Below are 14,472 nucleotides of genomic sequence, written 5' to 3'. Positions count from 1 at the left end.
CGGTTATATACAGAAAAGCAGTGTATTGGATGTTCTATTGATAAAATGGGATTCATGGGATTCATTTTGATGTAACAGCTACCCATGGTGGATTAGTTGCATTTGCAGATTGCCAGCAGCTTGTTGGCATAGCTATTTTCACAGTGTGGAGTACACTGTGCGATTTATATTATTTATTAATTATTAATTTTCAAATCCAGACCACTGCACATTTTAGCCTCCTTTCGCAAGGCAATATTTTGTATAAGATGTGTATAGCTTTATACAGTTTTTTCTACTATACTCTACTTTCTGTATGTTGTACTACATTTTTTTATATTTTCTTCCTGTTCCTGATGCCGTTTTGACTCTTGCTGTTACCCAATAAGTGCATTTCCCCCTGCGTGGGAGCAATCAAGTCTTATCTTATGTTGAATATGTGTCGCTGTCATGTGGAACATTCCTGGGCGTGAACGTTTTCTCGTCTTAGTTTCTCGAAATTACGATTTAAAAGATTTCCGTGAACGCGGCACGGGGGTCAACAAATATGGCCATCCGTTAGCTTCCTGATAGCTGGTTTAGTCTTGCTCACGGAAAGCTCTAGTTACCTGTGCGTATACCTTCCCCCCTGCTGCCTTAAAATGACAATATGCAACATTTTATTGGCAGAAATTGAATAAAATGTAATTTTGTGTGGGCAAAGATTTCTGAGGTGTTAAGAGTTTCTAAGTGTTCGCTAGCTAGTTAACCAAAGCTAACGTTAGCTAGCTTTGTTGTGACACGGTTATGTTTTGTTTTATTGACTTGTCTTAGATTTGTAGCTGTTGGATAAATGTCAACATGATGTCATGTATTTGAACAAAAGAAACACTTTCGTTTAACAGCCGTGCGGAAACCTTGCCGTTCACTCCACTGAATATCATTGTGAAGATTAGGCTAACATTTAGCCAGTTTTCGGCGAAATTTCAAAATAAAAGTCTCGATTCTCCCACTAATAGCTAAACGTTGTTGCTACGCGAGGGAGACCGTGAGTGTGAACCCGCGCCTATGCGTCCCCACAGGAATGGCGTCGTTCGGCTGGAAGAGGAAAGTCGGTGAGAAGGTCTCCAAGTCGGCGGTCCAGCAGTTCGCGGCCGAGGCGCAGGAGGCCGGAGATGATGGAGCGGGTCACCGCGAGCAAGAGGAGGTGGACTGGCTGCACGCCATCAAACGACGGCGCGAGATCCTGATGGAGGACTGTGCCGCGATGAGCAAGAGGCTGGCGGACGAGGGCGCGCTGCTGGCCGGCGAGGGCAGGTGAGGTCAGGCTGCTGTGTGCTCATCGGGCCGGTGGGCAGCTTTAGAAAAGAACACACGCAAACTTTCAATCACCCGCCAATGGGTCACCTTTGTCACTCAACGTGTGCGTGGCGGTATTAGATTGGATGTTTGGGCCCAGTTGGTCAAAGGTTATCCAACTGGACTTTTGGATATAATGGATTGGATCAAATCTTGAACAGGGGTTGTTCAAAACAAGATTAGTTTGAGATTCGGCTTTTGGTGTAAAGTGTAAGGTTACACTAAAGGATTTTGTTCCCCTGCAATGATCCTCCAATTAGCTGTCAATATCAAACAAAATGAATTCAATCTAAACTTTCATTTATCACTTGATGTTCATTACAATCGCACAATTCAAAGTGTGTTTGTCAGTCAGTTTGCCTGAGTCTTCAACAGGTAAATTAATAATGTATATACCTTTTTAATTTAGTTGTTGTTGGTCAGATGAGAGATCTGACCATTTAAAAGACATTGCTTTCTGATTCTTTAAATAAATACACTGTCTATTCTACCTGTTGTTGTTTACATGAGATCACTGGTAATCCGAGTGTCGTTATGAATTCTCCAGAGGAGGGCGCCATTGTACAGAGCATATATGTCTGTCTAACAGTAATTGATTACTTCTGACTTGCTGGTGAAAATAAAGATTCAAGAAGTACTGTAGTTCAAAGACACAGGGTCACTTGAAGCCATCTGAACCTGAGGTTTTCGCTTTATTTCTCTCCATTTGATTTAATATCTCTGACAGTAAGGTGAGATATATATTTGACAATCACGTGGCAATGGGGAGATTTCCATTTAAAAAGCCGAGTAGCTTCTTAAAATTTCTTTTCAGGATGAGATCAGTTAGTAAAACATACAAACATATTTAATGATTTGGTCATGGGAGAAGCTTCTCTTCAAGCCTGTCAAGATGTATTTAACATTGTGTTGGAAAAATAAAAACATAGGGTCATTTAATAAAACCTTGTCAAACAATGTTATTAAAAGTACATAGTTGAATTATAGTTAACCACACATTGCCCCTAAGTCTGTTCCAAGTGGAACGTTTATGTTATGCTGAGTAATGGTAACCACTGCTTTAATTTTAACTGATAGTTATCTGCTATTAAAAAAACCCACATCTAGCACAGCATTGATCTTGTGAAATGTATTGATGGGATTATGCATGACGTGTGATTCTAACCGACACCATTGCTTGAATGCAGAATAGTCATCCCTCAGGGGAACGCTACCTGATATTTCTGCCATGGTTATTGCCCTTTTTGGCCAAATAACAATCACTTTGTGAAAACCCCTTAGTCCAGGAGACGTAATCCCATCGCCCTCGATCACTGCCTGTAATTGTATTTGCGAGGAGGAAGTGGATCATGCCGGGGAAATGATGTGGTGCTGCTCCATAATGGCTGTTCAGTGGTTTGAGATGGTGTCTGGCAGGGGGATGTGAGCCAGGAGTGTTTTTTCTCCCTCTAGCAACATTGACCTCTGATGTCAGTCTGTCATTACCAAGGTTAAGATGTTTCTGAACTGAATAGCTAGAGCCTGTTTGTGAACTGAGTGCCCTGGTTTTATGTGACTTTTGGCTGTTTTCTTTTTTTTTTAAGGTCAACTAATAATGTTCTATGTGAATTAATCAGGGTCACTTGAAGATAACATTTTCCTGTACTCCCACATTCACTAATGTTTTACCAACCAAGGACAATATTTTACAGCATTGGGCAGTGTAAATGTATAACCTTACTTAAGATGTGGCCTCTTGAACAGCACAGAAAAACACACACTCGCACACACGTCTTCATACAGCTGCACACCAAAATGTTTTCTGTAATATCACCTGTATCTGCCATACACAGTGGAAATCTTAATAAGGATGATAGACTGCCTTGAATTTTTTTTATATATTAATGAATAGGCTGGTTGATGCTTTCATTCATCAACGGCTTCAAAGAAATGGAAAATCAAACATAGCCATTGTCCATTGACTGACACATGGATTCTTTTGAGGAGAGGAAACACAAAGCAGTACTAGATGCAGTCTGCATATTCATTTGCAAATATAGCTATAGTTACTTGTTGACTGTGGAGATTCTCATTCAATTGGGAGCAACTGGACTTGATTGTATATCAATCTATCTAATCTACAACCAAGTCCAGTTGCTCCTGATTCAAAAATCCCCATTGGATAGTTAAGTGCTGTCGTCTTTTGAAATGAGAGTTGAAAGCTCATTCACAGCCTTTAGAGGGAGTTATGTGAGGCAACTTGTCACATCATCCAAATACTGCACATAGTTTGCTGATTTGTCCGGCTTCCAGCTGCCATGCTGAGTCAGTTTCTTTATTTATTTTTCCATCCTAAAAAACGTAGCTTGCAAAATGAAATCTGGCATTAATAGTGTACTTCAAATGCTCGAGATTTGGAGATTTGTGGTTTATTGGTTTAATGTTATTTCACATGGTTACGAAACCATGTGTTGGGGATGTTTCTTTATTTTTTGGACAGCAGTGTGTAACGTGTTCATTATGTCCCAATACTACGTTTTTTCAACACAAAAGCGTTACCCCAATTAGTTCACAATTGTGTGCACTTGCATCTTGCAAATATTCTATTTGTGTTTTCTTTAAACTTTCTTTCTTATTCTCTCCCTGTCTCCACCTGTCTCGGCCTTTGAATTGTGCACAGTTGTTATAACAGTAGAAGAGCCATTTTTTTTAATATTCCAGGCTTCACGGGGTGTATTGCCTAATTTCCTCACATTCTCAAGCAGTGTCCTTTGCTTCATCTGCTGGTAGGATTTCCTCATCCCAGTTCCATTTCCCCACTCTTTGACTCTAAAATAGCAACGTGCAGTATATGTCTTCTCACGCTTGGTCCAGGTTCTGTTTTTTATAACTAATCTGTATTTAGGTTCTCATTGTGTGAGTTTTAATTTCTTTTTATTTCATGTAGCCCCTCCTCCACAAGGCTATAAAAGATATGACGGATACATTGTCAAAACCAGGATTTCACCTCATAATCTTTCTAAATCCTTATCTTGATCAGGAAGTGATTCTTGAGTCAATATTGACTCGAGAAGGAGAGGCTGCTAGAGTGAGCACGCACATATTCACGAGTCCATTCGTTGTGTTATGACCAGTGAAAATAGGTTTGTAAAAATCCTAAAGAATTTTAAACCCCTTTACACAAATCTATGCCGATCAGATAAGTAGGCAAACGGCGGTCATGATGTCTGCTTGGAGTGAGGCTGCACGGTGATGCATAGATAGATACAGTAGATAGATAGGTAGGTAGGTAGGTAGGTAGGTAGGTAGATTTACTTTATTGATCCCAAGTTGGGAAATTTCCGGTGTAACAGCAGCAGTTACACACAACACCTGAGACACCTGAGACTGATGCTATTCACCTCAGTGGACCTGTTGTGTGTTTATTTAACCTGCAGAGGCCTTTGTATACTCTGTGCTATCAGTCTGTCAGTCAGGAGGTCAGGAGTTGTGGAGTCGGTTTGGAACTTAATAGCTTCAAGAAGCACATGTGCTTTGGGGCCCACTCTCCTTTTTCTCACTATTACCAAGCCAGTGGAACAAAGATCGGTGAATTTCCTTTAGAAATCGTTATTAAATTACAAAGTAGCTGCAGAAAAAGAATGTGAACAGTGATGGTACAGTATAATATTATCCTACCCCACAAACTACGTTCTGTAAGTCTAGATTAAGGCCACGCCTAAGTAGTTTCACTCTTACCTTGCAAAGAGAAGTCTGTTGATGCTGGTGGTGCTCAGTCGAGTCATCTCACCATCAGAGACGGGAGGCCACAGGGCTCTCTCCTTGGTCCTTTGTTGTTTACACTATACATGAATAATAAATACTTGAATGGCCATTATTATGCAGATTATACTATTTTTATATGCCCCTTGCTATTCTTCAGTCTGCCTTTGATGACTTTGGATTATTGCTCTTTAATGACATACAAGTTTTAAGTGCAGAAAAGACCGTGTGCGTCTTTTTTTCCCACCTCCGCCTGTGACTTTGACCATCCTGCAATTGAAACTTTAAATAGTGCCCATATTGCTCTTGTTTAATCATACAAATACTTTGGTATTTGGCTTGACAGTCATATTCAACAATTGATTCCAAAATCAAAAATCCAATCTTTTCCAACTGTAAAACTGTAATGCTGTCCATCTTTACATCTGTCCTTGACAGTGGACATATCCAGTCCTGTCTTGCTTCCCATCGGTATTCCAGCAGTTTAACTCTGTGCATCAGTGCATTCCGCTTTATCAAATATGACAAATCATACTCATCATTGTTCTTTGTATCACACAGTGGGTTGGACCTTCTCTACAGTCAAGAAGAAATAGCCATCTTTAAGTTATTTATTCATGAAACTCTACCGTTGAAGCTTCCAAACGACCTCACGTCTCTTCTCTCAGTTAAACCCAGTATCTACAGAACATGATCCAGCTGCTGCTTTACCTCAGATACCCCTCACGTATACGCAATAACGTTGGCCGAACTGGTTTCGGGCACTGTTCACCATTTTAATGGAATGAACTGCAAATTGTCCTCAATCTAACTGTTTCTCTGAAATCCATGTTTCTTAGTTCCTTGTGTTGTTGTGATCGGTTTGTGTTCCCGGGTCTCTCTTGGAAAATAGATTTTAATCTCAGTGAGACTGTCTGACTAAATAAAGAATGCATGAAGAATAAAATGAAATATGACCCAGTTTATGTTTCATTAAAGTCAAGTTGTCTCAGCTTTTGAGAAGTTGAATGGAAAGGCATGATCAGGGCAGCTTTCCAGTCATACAAGTGACGCCTCTATAACGAGAAACAGCAAAAAATGACCAGGGAAAATATCTCCATATCCACTGAACAAACATGTGGGCCTTTGTCATGTTACATAACATATCACATCTCTGGGTGGACACGATTGTAGTGGGGGGCCCATTTTTACTGTGTGTCCGTGTCGGCTGTCGATAGCTCAGGGAAATCAACAAACAATTATGTACTAAAAATAATTCATGTCTTTTTATTTCGTAGTGCATCACATTTCACATGTTTCCCAGTACACGGTGTACCTGAAGTAGCCAGGTTATTATCTATTTTTGTATACTTATGAATCCCTCCCTCAATGAATCCCCTGTGTGTTTTCTTCAGGCACTGGGAGGCCATTAAGAAGTGGGACGAGGCCATTCAGCTGACTCCAGACAACCCACTACTGTATGAGATGAAGTCTCAGGTACGTCAGATATAAACCTATATTTTATTGTTTTCAGTCATTCTCAACATTCTTATCATATCTCCTATTGTTGCTGTTCAAAGGGTAGTTTTACGTTTTTTCCAAGGTTGTCTTGAAGGAAGAATTGCTCTTATGGTATAAAGAGGAATGAGATATTGTGTGAAAACCCCACATCGGCCCTTTCACTTCGTTCCTTTTCCAGAGGGTAGAAATCAGCAAACATATGTTTGAAAAATGCTTATCGATTATCAATCGACTAATCATTTCAACTCTAAATAAAAAAGTTACGTCACTATAAGGGAAATATGCTCAGACTCCAAAGGGTTAAAAAGAACCAGGAATAATGTAAACCTTAAAGCTGCCAGTCTTTGGGTAATGTGTTTTAAACTGACCATGACTTCATGGCTGATGCACTGTATGTTTCTGCTGTTTCCTGGTACAATTCAAATGTGTCTAAGAGCTGATGCAGTCCAACAGCTGCCTTCGGAGTTCGGGGGGTATAGCTTTACATCTGGGTAGAGCAGTGCTGTATATCTGACAGGGGCCTTTGTGTTTGGGATATAGCGAGCAAACCATGGCCAACATATCTGTGTATGCACTTCAAGTGTGTGTATGTGATTAGTTATCAGCCACCATGGCCACATGGCCACATGGCCCTTCTTTCAGCTGCCATGTTGGTTTGGTTTTCAGTCAGATAAGCGACAGCAACAAAGCGAGGACGGTCTGCAGCTCGTTTTACAATAGATTCAAGGTTTTGGCTTTTTAATGCAATTTCCTTTTTTCTTGTCTCTTGTTCCTCTCACTTCCACTCTTCCTTTGGTTTTTTTTCTCTAAGTGGTTAATTTTAGTCTCTTATTCTGCTGCCATTCCTCAGCTGCTACTTCCCCCTGTCTTCTAACATGCAGTAGGCATGTTTGAGGAAATAGTCCCCATATTAAAATAAAAAGAGAGAAGAAGCACAGAGCCCGCTCCATTATTTCTTATTCTTATTCATCTTAACACAATAAAACTGCCCATAGCCATCAGCATTCACATCCCATGGAGTATTGCATGCCTAATATAATATTGTCCATTGTAGGATATTTGAGAAGGAAATCATTAGAAGACCAGGCCTGGAGAACAGCACCACAAAAGGTTTTTTTTCTTTGCCCCATGCCTTGACTGCTTTGAAATATGACATATACGCACAGACGTACGCTTTTACGAAGTGTCAGCTGTGACTACAACACATCTAACCCATTAGTGCCAATTATCAGTGTAGCTGTTATTCTCAATCATTAGGCCGAATATAGGCTTGACCTCATCGTGTTCCCATCACTTGCCAGATGACGGGGGCGGTTGCACATGACGCTGGCCGTTCACTTCCCCTCATCACTTTCCCCATATTTGAGTCAATCAGCTTTTCTTCTGTCTGCCTGTGTGTCTGTCGCGGCAGACTCTGGAGGAAATTGGCCCCATTTGTAAAACTGTCACCGCATCCATCTGGCCTCGCGAATGATTTCAATCCAAAGGGGCTCTCGCTGACACAGAGAGAGAGAGGGAGGGAGGATTATTCTGGTCATTAAAAGTGTTGCTGATCTTGTGGTAAAGTCATGAGGTCACTTGGGTGCTGGAGGTAACTTGGGCGTTTCTGATTATCAGTTGCCATATTCCAGAATGAGAATGAGATGCTCTGTACTTCATGCATGGTAATGACTTTCGAGCTCTCGTGTTGTGCTTTTCAGTGTTGAGGCAGAGACATTTGCAGTGTTAGTGGCTTATTACCGGAAATGCACATGTAGTTAGGCAATCGATGAAGCTTCTATCCAGATGCTAGACCCAGTTTGGTTGCAGTGTACTGCTATAAATTGAATCTTATCAGAGAGTGCTGCAATTTTATCTGCAATCTTTTTTTAAAATCTTAATTTCTTGTTGAAGTGTTACTGAGGAGGCACTGGTCACATTCCCTTTATTTCTGTACACTTTGGTCAAAAGTGTAAAGATGAGATAAAAAAATCATGTGAAACACATGACACTTGGAAACCTGGTATATTCTGAGGTTACACTTCCACTCCAGCAGAGAGCTGCTCTGTCAAAGTAGACTTGCTTTACTAAAACCACATGTGCCTACCACATGTATAATCTTCTGGCTGACAGAGCAGCTACACAGAGTCTTTCAGGCACTTTTGTTACAGTCGCAGCCCGAGGCAGAAAACTACACTGTTCTGGACAATAAAAAAAACACCTTCCAGCGCTGCCAATTATTACTAATAACAATCTGTAAAAAAATAAATACAGATTGTTGTGCGGATAATGTTATATACACAATAGTATCACCTCTTGGCAGCTTTCTTTCCCTACATGACAGTGAAGCATAAAGTGTCCCTGCGAAATATTCTTCACATTAATCTACTTGGTGTCTGAGTAAAAAGATTATTCATCAGATTCTGCGAGGTTGTAGAGAGGTTGATGACTTCAGTGCAATGCTGTTTAATGTGAGCATATAATCGGTGGACAAGTAAGTAGATTACAGAGTAGGCTTGTGTTCATGACTTTGTAATTGTTCTACGGTGAATGAGTCGCATCGGTTGGGCTGCGTGGATGCAACAATTATTTACATTAAAGATTAAATTGGCAATTGATTTCTCAGTTGACAGTCTGGTCTATACGATGAAACCATCAAAAGTTCCAAGTCCAATGTCAGATGTCATGTTAAGGGTTACAACTATCCATGTTTACTTTAATAATTTTTTATTATTTTCTCAATTAATCGCCTCATATCTTGTTGGGGCATTTCCTCTGGCAGCAACATGCGCTGTACGCTCCTCCTTTATATAGATGATTTCGTTTCTCCTTTTTTTTGAGTTTTTATGCATTTAATGTTATGTATCTGACTACTTTTTTTGGGGGGGGCAGATAAAGTTTTTGTGTTTTTCCGTCGAGGGGAAGTCAAAGGTCAGTTGCATACTGACACTGTGGGTTATTTCCTCTTTCCAGCTACATGTTGAGCAGCAATTACAGAGCTACAATGTTCTGATTCTGGTTCAGTAGTAAGGTAGATTTAATTTTGAGGATTAAACAATTCTCCATCAGAAGAACAGTTTTTTTTTTGTAATGTAATTACATGTAATAATGCTCTTTATTTTGCAACAGCAGTTTTAAAAAAGGGGGACTTTTGCGAATGTAACTCCATGCTCACCGCAGCAACGTAAGAGTCTGTGTCCGTGTCATGTGCTTCCACAGGTGCTGACCACTCTGCAGGAAGTGTTCCCAGCAGTGAAGGCTGCGGAGATGGCCGTCAAGTTCCGCCCCCTTTGGTGGGAGGGCTGGCAGACCCTGGGCCGTGCTCAGCTCAACCTCGGTGAGGTGGACCTGGTGAGTAAACGCTGACACCGCACTCCAAATGACAACAAACTAGAATACGGGATGCGTCCGACAGCAAAGTCGGGAGCAGTTGAACTCTCCTCGCTCCTCTCTCTACACTGCAAACGACGCACAACGAAGCAAAACATTTGGTCCGACTCTAAAACGAGCCGTGCATCTCAGGGATCGGACTCAGGCCAGCTTCATGAACGGCTGAGGCTGCGTTTGCTGCGGTGATCAAAACCAAAACCAGCGTTAATTACATTTTCCTAAATCTTCCAGAGGGGGACATTTTCTTGAACTTTTCCTGCCAGCACCCCTAGTCAGATGTTCCTGTCGGTGTGAACGCGTCTGCCTCGGACAATCTCCTGCTGCATTCGTCATGTGCGAAAGGCAAACTCCATAGAATGTCCGGACCAAATTTGAATCCCAACATTTTCCGGAGTTCATGTCTGAAAAACAGCATTAGGTCGTCATCAAGAAGGCGCCATTTTGCTTGCGCAAACACATCAAAAGTCAAACTGGCACGCACAGTCTATACCAACATTCGCTCTGTCGTGTTGCATTATGATTGATGGCTTGTTGCTCAATCACTCATTAATGGCCTTGACTGGAATGTTCACATTCGAATGTATGATTTTGCAATAAACTACACCTGTTTTTGTAGCTGTCTATAAATCTGTCTTTGTTTTCGAGGAGCCGTTACGATATGTCAGCCTGTTTACTACTTTTTGCAAACTCCCTGTCTGTAAGATGTAGTGCCTCTCTCAAAGCACGCCCAGGCGCCCAGGGCTTGGACGATTGCACAAATTGCCCCAGAACATGCCGGGACCTGTGGGTGTGCGAAACCTTCGGATCCCGGTTCCACTTTTCGCACATTCTGATCCAAACAAGCATGACTGAACTCAAGGAGCCTTTCTTGTAATGACACCGTGTGTCGCTCCTACATGTCCTAGAGCGAGAGACCTGTCCTCCGGCACCAAAAACAATAGGAAGTGTTGAAAGTTACTTGAGCTTCGACTAAACCAAATATAGACACACCTCCTTGTGTAATGAAGCTATTGGTAAGGAAGGGGGGGGGGGGGGCATCGCATCTATTTTTAGGGAGGCTTGTTCAGTCCAGTTTTACGATTTTGTATGCATCGACATGTTCGAGAAGCGCCTGTTGGTGCAAATAGTGACTTCAGTGATTCTCCTCTTTTCTTTTCCGAAATTTCCACTCCTCTCTGTCTCACTCGAGGAACACGTCGCCTAAGAGAACAAACTGATAGCTTCTGGTTTGTTTTTCTGCCACCTCTTGAGGTTTTAGAAATATTGAAAACTGACATTGACAAACATTGCGGCACGTGAGCTCTGTTCCCATTCAACTTATCGTTATTATTACACCATTCTTTCCCCTGAAGATGGTTATCTGCCGGCAGCGGCATTTCATCTTGTTGAAGACACTGGATAAGACTCCAGTCTGTTCAAGATCAAACTTGACGGTGTTGTTTTAGGTGTCATTCGTCAGAAATCTATCACGGTTCCAGTGTCAAAAACTTTGTAAGATGAACCTTAATGTGCAGGCCTTTTATGTCACCGGTGGGGAACGTGGAGATGTTAGCAATGTTGGCTTGATGTGAGATTCACATGAAGAGGTTAATGAAAATGCTCAGCGTGTTGCATAGAAACCAATGAGGTATTTTAGGCTCATAGAGAATTTTTGTCAAATTTATTTAAGGAAATCATTTGAACAGAAAATTGAATCAATTACTTATTGAACAGGATCTTTTCGTGGTGTCGTAATAAGTCCCAGTTTTGTTAAAACCATTTGTATTGCCCATGGGGGGGGAAAAAAAAATAGTTTTTTGTTTCAGTTTTTAAATCCTTGATGTTTGGAGCCTCAGTGTGCGACAATTCTACACTATGATTTCAACCACAGGTTGTCCACAAGGCTTTGTTCTTGGGCTGTCACTGGACTTGATTTTCATTAGAGGTGTGACTCTAATTTGTAGTTCTTAACTTCAACTTATTATACTGTACAAAGTCCCGGAGGGGCCATGAGAAATATAGTGTGCTTACTTTTTTCGACACTTTTATTTAAGCTTTAAGAATGTACATCCCAATGCTGCCCTAAATAAAACGGGGGAAAACGCAGATGCAGGAAAGTCTGTGTTTTTTCACACTTGTTTGGGAGTTTATCCAGGCCTATTAAAAACTGTTCCCAAATGTTGTCGAACTTTACACCAGAGCCAGTTCTGTCACGAACTTTAAAAGCAGGCGGAGAATCATTTCCAATTCTTTGAGATAAATATTTTTTATTGTAGCAAAACAATGCTTCTTCAGGGAAACCAAAAGAGATCAGCTGGAAATCCATCAGTATGTTTTTGTCACAGATGAAAGAAAACCAATGAGAAATGTACTTGAATTATTTGACGAGCCAAGAGACGGTACTGATGAATTAAACTGGTTCCCCTTCATTTCTTTGTAAATGAACGATGAATCACTTTGAGCTGAATGAGTCAAGCCCTCAGATGTTCTGAACATGAAATGATTCTTTTCCAACCCAATCTTGAAGATGGAGCCAAGTTTGCTCATGTCGATTTGTATTTAATCAGCTTCATTAACATTTAACATGACACTCCCATCGCTAAACTATTTTTCAGCCACTTGATTTTTGGATTAGCTTGACAGGTTTCAGACAGAACCATCCATGAGCTCATCACTCACCTCAAACGGCTCGTAAGGGTGAATCTCACAGACGGCAATTCTTCACAGCTCAGGGTTGATATCATGTCCCATAAATACTCGGGAGGCCAATTTAATTTCTGTTGAGCGAGATAATCATTTTCAATTCAACGTGAAAGTGCGCAGTCAGCAAAGAAATACTGACGGGCTTCTTAATGAAACGATAAATCTGGCCGCAATACCGCGCGGAGAACATTACGGCCCCGCTTGTTGACGTGCCGATGAAACAGGCCACTTGCTTGTTCAGCTGCGCCAGTGCCAGTGTTTTATGGTTTATCTGCGAGGTTTACGACGAACCCACAAACGGGCCTGAAAGAGATCAAGCTAACTACTCAACTTGTCTGAGACTATAAACTTCTCTTCGCTGACAGATTAAGTGCTCCATCTTTTTTTTCCAGCACCTCTGAAATCTCATGTTTGAATCCTAAACTGATTCTCCCTGCAGGCTGTGAGATCTTTCCAGGTTGCGATCCACCTGTGCCCATCAGAGCGCACCCTGTGGCAAGAAGACCTGGCATGGGCATGGAGGTTGCAGAGGCAACATTTAGCAACCAAGGAGAAAACTCGGCAAGAGGAGGAGACCAAAAACCAGATCCTCAACGCCCCCGAGCTTGAGCAGGACTATGATTTTGAGTCTGACGAGGTGCTGGCCGCCTGCGTGGCCGTCGCGGAGCGACAGACGCGTTATGAGGAGCTGAAGAGGACCGCGGTGGTCATGGACTCAGAGGGGAATATAAAAAATGTACTCACCGGGGAAGGGCCATCAGGGGACACAGCCACAACATCACAGGAGCAGTTCGTCAAAGCGAGAGGACTTTAATCTGATCTCAGCGTGAATCAATCGCCCTGGCTCCTTTTTTCTGTTTTTTGTTCTTTTTTAGGCCTGTTACACAAAAAGGCAACAAATTCTAGCTAATAGTTATGCAACAACTTATAACCATTCACTGCTGTTCTGCTGTTTTTAAAATTTACATATTGATTGTGTTAAACGTGCATGTCAGGTTTTTCCCGTGCATGCACAAAGATGAAAGATATTTCACACATCTATCCATCACAGGACGAGAGGCACCTAGTCACATGTTGCAAAGATGCATTGAGACACTAATGTGAAGCTACAAACTTTCCACATCTGTTTCGTCTTAACGTGGACGTTTATTATAGAATTACACAAGTGTTTCTCCGGAGAAGCACAATAGCAGCTAATGTTCTCTGTGGTTTCGCTACAATCTACTTTCTGATGCTTCTAAAATAACAGACGTCTGTTGCTTTTAAATAAAAAGAGAAAAAAAAACAGGAATTTCAAACGGTGTCTGGTTGACATTTGCTGTCTTTTTCAATTCACTGCGTGAGCTTGAAAAGTCCGAAAATTTCCCTCGAAAGGCCTTTATCCCCTGTGAAGGTGTCAAAGTGAGTATTACTGTCTGTAACTAAAAAGAGAACGCAGTACACGCTCAACAAATCTGTGATCAGTGAGCGAATAAATAATCGAATGTGTGATAGTTTGCTGTTTTTTCCTGCACGTTTCTTTAAATGTGTGTGTAGTGTTTGTCTTGTAACCATTTGTTTTCTGGAGACGACCTTTGAGATGTTTACCAAGATTTTCCAAGGTTGAACAACAAGTGTTACCAGTATATTAGGTGAGTGATTAAGTAACAACTGTAAGAGTCTCCAGCCACGCTAGTAGCTCTGGAATGGGTAGGTTTTAAGTAAAAAACAACTGTTACAGTGGCAGTAGAGGAAAAGTCGGAGGAATCAAAGACTCGTACACTAGAGACCGTCTGTGTCCGTACAAAATGTCACGACGGTCCATCCGATATCATCCTCGGAAACCTCGAGGAATGGCACATTTTTCAGAACAGTAATCCGGCA

At 41.4% G+C, this 14,472-nt stretch overlaps 1 protein-coding gene across 2 annotated transcripts; it reads left to right on the top strand.

Moving 5' to 3' along the window:
* Positions 1 to 435: 435 nt before the first annotated feature.
* On the top strand, positions 436 to 14,102 carry ttc33 (tetratricopeptide repeat domain 33). Of its 2 annotated transcripts, none has more exons than XM_035607206.2 (5): positions 436 to 589; positions 1,041 to 1,275; positions 6,453 to 6,534; positions 9,757 to 9,888; positions 13,049 to 14,102. In XM_035607206.2, the coding sequence occupies exons 2-5, from the start codon at positions 1,043 to 1,045 to the stop codon at positions 13,421 to 13,423; spliced, it is 822 nt and encodes a 273-aa protein (XP_035463099.1). In that variant the 5' UTR covers positions 436 to 589; positions 1,041 to 1,042; the 3' UTR covers positions 13,424 to 14,102. The 2 variants fall into 2 exon arrangements, with proteins under 2 accessions (XP_035463099.1, XP_035463100.1); XM_035607207.2 differs by lacking the exon at positions 436 to 589 and adding an exon at positions 640 to 662.
* The last annotated feature ends 370 nt before the right edge of the window (positions 14,103 to 14,472 follow it).

The sequence above is a fragment of the Scophthalmus maximus genome, chromosome 20 (assembly GCF_022379125.1).
Source record: "Scophthalmus maximus strain ysfricsl-2021 chromosome 20, ASM2237912v1, whole genome shotgun sequence".
Lineage (NCBI taxonomy): Eukaryota > Metazoa > Chordata > Actinopteri > Pleuronectiformes > Scophthalmidae > Scophthalmus > Scophthalmus maximus.
This window is presented reverse-complemented; position numbering and strand designations above follow the sequence as displayed.